Source organism: Molossus molossus, unplaced genomic scaffold, assembly GCF_014108415.1.
Source record: "Molossus molossus isolate mMolMol1 unplaced genomic scaffold, mMolMol1.p scaffold_m16_p_10, whole genome shotgun sequence".
In the NCBI taxonomy this organism is placed as follows: Eukaryota; Metazoa; Chordata; class Mammalia; order Chiroptera; family Molossidae; genus Molossus; species Molossus molossus.
The window spans coordinates 25434837-25441915 of NW_023425345.1; the positions used below are offsets into that span (position 1 = coordinate 25434837).

The 7079-nt window shown below is 41.9% G+C and overlaps 1 protein-coding gene across 1 annotated transcript; it reads left to right on the forward strand.

Annotated features, from left to right (window-relative positions):
- Positions 1–614: 614 nt before the first annotated feature.
- CDKN1B (cyclin dependent kinase inhibitor 1B) lies at positions 615–5549 on the forward strand. The gene is made up of 3 exons (XM_036252397.1): positions 615–1600; positions 2117–2242; positions 4399–5549. Exons 1-2 carry the CDS (start codon positions 1126–1128, stop codon positions 2236–2238), a joined length of 597 nt encoding a protein of 198 aa, XP_036108290.1. The 5' UTR covers positions 615–1125; the 3' UTR covers positions 2239–2242; positions 4399–5549.
- The last annotated feature ends 1530 nt before the right edge of the window (positions 5550–7079 follow it).

Genomic DNA, 7079 nt, shown 5'->3' on the forward strand with positions numbered 1-7079 from the left:
AGCTAACCACTGTCCCCCCCACCCCCACCCCCACCCAGCTAAGGCACCCAGGCAGAGGGGCTCCCAGCCCTCAAGTCTGTTATTTCTCGGTCTCCCCTCGCACTGCTAGAAGTTGGGGCAGCGGTAAGAGCCCAGCTGCCGGCAGAGCCCCCAACGTCTGCCTCCGCCCCCCAGCTGCCAGTAGTGCGGGAAAAACAAGATCGCTCAAGGCGCACAATAAGCTGCCAGCAACCTTCGAGGTCATCTGGTCCAGCTCTTCGTCTCCCCGGAGAGGAGCGGGAGACCCGGGCTCCGGACGGCCGTGCTTGCGTCCGCGCAGCGCCGGGACCAGAATTCAAGGCCCGCCGCCCCGGCCCCTCCCCACCTTCCTGGCCGTTTGGCTAGTTTGTTTGTCTTATTTTTAATTTCTCCGAGGCCAGCCGGAGCAGGTTTGTTGGCAGCAGTACACCTCCAGCAATCACGGGACCAGCCAATCTCCGGGCGGCGCTCTCGGACTCGGCGCTCTCGGGGAGGCGGGGAGGCGGCGGGATCGCGCCGGGGCCACCTTAAGGCCGTGCTCGCCAGCCTCGGCGGGGCGGCTCCCGGCTCCGCGACCAATGGATCTCCTCCGCTGTTTAAATAGACTTGCGGTGTCAATCATTTTCTTCTTCCTCAGCTTCCCTTCCACCGCCATATTGGGCAACTAAGAAAAGGGGGCTCGTCTTTTCGGGGTGTTTTTCTCCCCCTCCCCTCTCCCCACTTTCTCGCCCCTCTGCCACTCGGACGCCGGCAAGGTTAGGAGAGCCGCTCGGTTCGCGGGACCCGCGGGCTTGCACCAGCCAGGACTTGGACTGGCTTTGCCACCCCCGCCTCTTGCCTCTCCCCTCCCCTCCCCGCCCTCCCGCTCGCCTGTACACTTGATCGGCGGAGACTTTGGGCTGCCTGGCCCGGGCTTCCCCCTCACCCCCTCCCAGACCCAGCGCGCTCCTGACGCTCGCCAGTTACTTGTTGGGGTTTGTTTCTCTTGGCTCCCAGGGCAGTCGCAGGGCTTATAAGAGGGGTTCGGGCTGAGTCTGGGCGTTTTGTTTTGTTCGGTTTTGTTTTCTGAGAGCGCGCGAGAGGCGGTCGTAAAGACCTGGGAGGAAGATGTCAAACGTGCGAGTGTCTAACGGGAGTCCGAGCCTGGAGCGGATGGACGCCAGACAGGCGGAGTACCCCAAGCCCTCCGCTTGCAGAAATCTCTTCGGCCCGGTGAATCACGAAGAGTTAACCCGGGACTTGGAGAAGCACTGCCGAGACATGGAAGAGGCAAGCCAGCGCAAGTGGAATTTTGATTTTCAGAATCACAAGCCCCTGGAGGGTAAATACGAGTGGCAGGAGGTGGAAAAGGGCTGCTTGCCCGAGTTCTACTACAGACCCCCGCGGCCACCCAAAGGCGCCTGCAAGGTGCCTGCGCAGGAGAGCCAGGATGTCAGCGGGAACCGCCAGGCAGTGCCTTTAATTGGTTCTCAGGCAAATACGGAGGACACACACTTGGTAGACCAAAAGACTGAGGCGTCGGACAGCCAGACAGGCTTAGCGGAGCCGTGCGCTGGGATGAGAAAGCGACCTGCAGCAGACGGTAATGACCCTCTCAAAACCATAAAATGTCTGTCTGTCTGGGGCACCGCCTTGCCTGCTTGCGGGACTTAACCCATCAGCTTCCTTTCCAGCATTCCCTGATGTAGCTTCTTGGGAGAGATCTTTCGTAATCTTAGGTTGCGAGTGCTGTCTGATTGCTTCTCTGTGTGTGATTTGTAAATCAGAAGCCTGCGATTGTATTATCTGATAATTTTACTAACCGAAAACATCTCAGATCCTCTCGTCTAGCGAGCGGTAGGTATGTGACAACGTTGGGATGTTTATCATCGGCCTCCCTCAACGCTTTGGAGAGCTTTGGGGCGTAGCAAACACTATCTGTTATGTGAAAACAACCTCACTTTGTGCCCTTAAAGGCAACTCAGAATGACGGATCCAGGATTGTGGGTGGAGGTGGTGGGTTTTTCGTCCCCCGACTATTGAGCCAGTGTCTGCCAGTCATTGTTTTTTCTAATAAAGATTGTATGTGTTCTTTAAAAAAATTCCCTCTTGTCCCTAGATGCCTCTACTCAAAACAAAAGAGCCAACAGAACAGAAGAAAATGTTTCAGACGGTTCCCCAAACGGAGGTTCAGTGGAGCAGACGCCCAAGAAGCCTGGCCTCAGAAGACGTCAAACGTAAACAGGTTGGTTATTACTTACTACCAGCAAATAACTGACTCCCGAATTGGGCTGCAGGAACTCGAGAGCTTTCAAACCCCAAGATAACCCGATCTTAGTGGTTACTGGCAGCGAGTTTGTGGGTTTTAGTTTGTTTATATTTTGTGAAGTCAAAAAAGTAGGAATGGGAAGGCTGGGAATCACTGTGGGGATACTGTATTTCTTCTTCACAGTTTCCATGTCCTGAGGTCATTTTCCCTTGAAACATGAAATGAATAGAGCAAGTGTCCCAGGCAAGTACTTGTGATCAGGGCTCTGTGGGTAGAAAGGTCAGTTCCCTGTGAGTCCCACCAAAACATGTTGGGAACAATAGGTTCTTTCCTCATCTGAACAAGACCTGGGTATGCCTCAGACCCACTTCATAGGAATTCATTTCCCAAAGGTTCAAGTTGAGTCACTAACATATTCTGGCCCATGCGTGGAAAAATAGCAAGTAAATGATTAAATTTAAATTTTGAGGGAAATGTTAGCTACAAATGGCTCATATTTGGTTAATCAAATAGAAATGCAAGAAGAGAGGTATGTTGTATTCTTTCTATCTTTTTCTTTTTCTGTCACTTTCCCTCTTTTCTGATAAGTTTTGGAGACAGAGAAGGAAGCTGCATATTAACAAAAAAATATAAAGCTAAAAAAAAAAAAAAAAAAAAAAAGTACGAAGGTTCCTACAGAAGTTCTGATAACACTCAACTTGCAAAGCAGAAGTTAAATGAACTCTGCCAGAGTAAGCAGTCCAGGAACACGTCAGCATGTGTATGCTAATCACGCTATAACACAATGATTTGGATATTTGTAGGGAAAATGGCCAATAGACATTAGGGCTGGCAAGGACGTGGGTCTATCCCCATCAAGTGGGTCTATCCCCAACAAGAGAAGTAGAGATTTTTCCATTTGCTAAAATCGATCAATATAATAGCTAATTTGAATAACTCGTCCCTCAGCTTTACATGGATTGGCTATCCATAATAATCAAAATACATATATTAATAGTTTATTTCTTATAGACTGTGACCTTTCCCCCCCTTACATGCTCATAGCCTAGCATATAAAGAGATCTTAATAGATGTTAATACTAACTTTTAAAATCCTCATTTATAAAAATTTAAAAATAAAGAATCATAGGGATTAAGGTGGAATTCAAGTGTGTTGTGTGTTTAAATAATAATGTCATATATATGACTTCTTCACATACATCTGATATTTTTCAGAGTTTATACAAATGGCACTATAGAACCTCTATATTACAGCTGTATAGGAAGTGGGAAAATTGGATGAAAAACTGTTCTGATGCAACCTTACCACCTACAGCAATTGTTGGTTTGTGACTTGTGGCCTAGCTCATCAGATGAGCCACAGTAAATCAGACTGACTGGATTTTGACCTGGTCCCATTCTGACACAGAGAGGCATTTGTTAGTAAACATTGCCAGTTCAGAGAATACTAGAAATAATAGTAAGGCCTTATTTAGAAGCATTCATGTATGTATTCTGCATATGCCTAAGAAACTAGAATATTAAAAAAAAAAAAAAAAAAGTGTTAATAGAACTTTTTTGGAGACTCTTTTTAAGTTCTCTTTTCCATTGTTTTTCCAGTTTAGAAAATTTTGCAACTCTTAAGTGTTACAGTTTCTTAATTTTCCTGTCTCTGTTCTTTCTCACCATCTTTGACCTCGATTCTCTAGACCAGGGTTTCTCAACCTCTGCACTATTGACATTTTGAGCCAAATAAGTCTTTGTTGTGGGAAGTTGTCCTGTGCATTGTAGAGTGTTTGGCAGCATCTCTGGCTTCTACCCACTAGATGCCAGTAGCAAACCCCCTGCCCCCAGTGTGACAACAAAAAAATGTCTCTAAGCATTGCCAAATGTCCCCTCGGGGACAAAATTGCCCACTGTTGAGAACAGTGCTGTAGACAAAAGTACACAACACAGAGGAGAGCAAAATGCGTGAAGGAAAGAAACACTGGTTAGAGATAACTATAGTCATCAACTTTTAGTACCTGTGTATACTTTCTTATCTATCACTCAGATATTTCCCAACTAAGACAGTGACAAAATAATTCCCGTACTTTATTGGCAATGTTATTCTAGTGCTTTTCTCCTAATTCTTTCCTCTGTTTCTCTTGCAGAATTGAGAATATGTTTCCTTGTTTATCAGATACATCACTGCTTGATGAAGCAAGGAAGATGTGAATTAAAATTTTTAAAAACATACTGCAGACTCCATGGAATGGACGTCCTGTATAAGCACTGAAAAGGAACAACACAATAACACTAAAATTTTAGGCATTCTTAAGTGATCTGCCTCTTAAAGCATTGGATGTAGCATTGTGCAATTAGGTTTTTCCTTATTTGCTTCATTGTACTACCTGTGTATATAGTTTTTATCTTTTATGTAGCACATAAACTTTGGGGAAGGGAGGGAAGGGTGGGGCTGAGGAATTGGCATGGGGGTTTCAATGAAGAGCTTGCTTTGATTTAGAGCAAGGAGAAAAATATTTGACTTTCATGAAAAGAAACAGTTTAGGGAAAGGGTTTGAATTTTTTTCTTTAAAGATGTAATGTCCCTTTCAGTGAAATCTGATACTTCATTTAAAAAATTATCCAAATTTGAACATTGGTTACAAATAATTGCTATTTATTTTCGCATGAAGCTATTTTCTCATTTGGGAGCTCTGATTATTCCATTACGTAGCAACAAATGGCTTTTTTTTTTTTTTTTTTTTAAACAACAGCAGCAACAAAACTCTCCTCAGTGCTCCCCTCTAGGCCCCCTTAAAATTGGAATTTACCAGTTAATTATTCAGCAGTTAGGTAATCACTACAGGTAATTCTGGGCAAAAAAAAAAGGGGGTGGGGGTGGGGGAAGTTCTAAATGCTCAAAACCGACAGTCTAGTTTTTATCAGATTTGTTGAGAAAATTTCTTAATTTTCATTTAGGGCTGTGTAGACACAATCAAAATAATTCTAAGCCCTTGGATATTTAAAAAAAATTGTAAGTAACTTCACATAAAAAATAATGAAATAATTAAATTTAAAGCTTCATATTCTATTTGCTAATTTGCCCAAAGGAAAATGGTGTTTTAAGAGGAAAGTGTGTATAGAAAAAAGCCTGTATGATAGAAGTGAAATGGATACTACATCTTTAAACAGTATTTTTACATTGCCTGTGTATGTATATGAAACAAAACCATTTGAAGCATACCTGTGTACATAACTCTGTAAAGACACTGAAAAATTATACTAACTTATTTATGTTAAAAAAAGATTTTTTTTTTTTTAATCTAGACAATATAAAAGCCAAAGTGGCATGTTTTGTGCATTTGTAAATGCTGTATTGGGTAGACTAGATTTCCTCTCTTCTATTAAATAATACGGCTGTGCTTAAAAGGTTGCATACTGAGCCAAGTATAATTTTTTTTTGTAATGTGTGAAAAGATACCAATTATTGTTACATATCAAACAATCAATAAAGAAAACTTCCATAGCTATTAATTGAGTTTAACTGTATGTACTATGCTTCACTAAGCTTGAGGTATTTGACCTGGTATTCTAATCATATTTACACAAATATAGTATGAAGTGGTAAATACCTAGATGATTCAGGCCCACAACCCAGATGATGTTTTTGTGGGTCCGAATGTAGTAGTAACTATTTTCCACTTAGTTCTGTAGGGGTGGACAAAGCTTTAGAAGTATAAAGTGGAAAGCCGTATTTTCATACAGATAAGATTGTTAAAGTCTCCATTAGTTCAAATATTTATGACTTCTAGGATATGAATGTGTCAGAACCAAAAATTCTTACATAAGTATACACTGATCACACATTTGCAGGATTGAAAATGAAAGTAACTGGTGACTGCATGTATAAATAGAGAATTTAGAGAAAAGTGTTATGAGGAATTAGAGCAATTGTTCAGATCATCTAATCTACACCTCTTGTCCAAAATATTCCGATTTATAGGCCCTTTAGAAATTAGTGTGCATTCCATACTAATTTATATAAAACGTATTCTTCAAATTAAACATCATCACACAAATTCCTAAATTTATAAATTTCGTGGTAATAATCTACACAACCAAAGACTGGTTAAACAAAATCTGTGGGTTTTAGGTCCCCATATTCCCATAGCAGAGATAGATAATTTTTACTTAAATAAGAAAAAAAATTAAGACATTTTAAAGTTAGACTTACTAAAATGATTACTGTAATTTTACATTCTCTTCAAAACGTAAAAGCAAATTGTTTTTTCTAGGAAACTGCAAATGGTTAAATAGCAAAAATTGAATTTGAGTTAAATTGTTTCCCTCAAATAGTTACATTTACGTTGTTGCACCCCAAAAGGGGCTCTAAACAAGATAGTTTTAGCTTATGTTGACCCGAAGTTGCGTATGTGAGTGTGTGTGTATGTGTGTTTGTGTGTGTGTGTAAAATAGGGTTGACTCTACAGCTGCCGGGAAGGGAAAAGTGGTAGGTCCTTTAATGGCTGGGCTACGTTTTCCAAGTAGGTATTATTTTAATTAAAAACCGAAAGGTATTTTTGTGATTCTATTCAAAACATGTATACAGGGTGTTTTTCAGGAAGACACCGAGAAAGTAAGAAAAACAATTCAAAACGGAGGAAGGAGTGGAGGGAGAATCAGGAAATAATGAAATAAAATTAAAGTTTCTCTGAGCCAAAAAAGGTATTTTAAAAAGTGTCTAACAGAGGGGGAAAATCCTCTTAATTGTTGCATGTACCCCATTTTCCTTTCCTGAAGAGTCATGTTTAATGTGGATTTTTAGAGATTGCGTCTTAGGAGTGCTGGG

What these genes read in the sequence shown, in the direction of transcription:
- CDKN1B (XM_036252397.1), top strand. Translation starts at nt 1,126, where the DNA reads ATGTCAAACGTGCGAGTGTCTAACGGGAGTCCGAGCCTGGAGCGGATG. An exon ending in AAAGCGACCTGCAGCAGACG is followed by an intron (nt 1,601 to 2,116) that starts GTAATGACCCTC and finishes TCTTGTCCCTAG; the next exon opens with ATGCCTCTACTCAAAACAAA.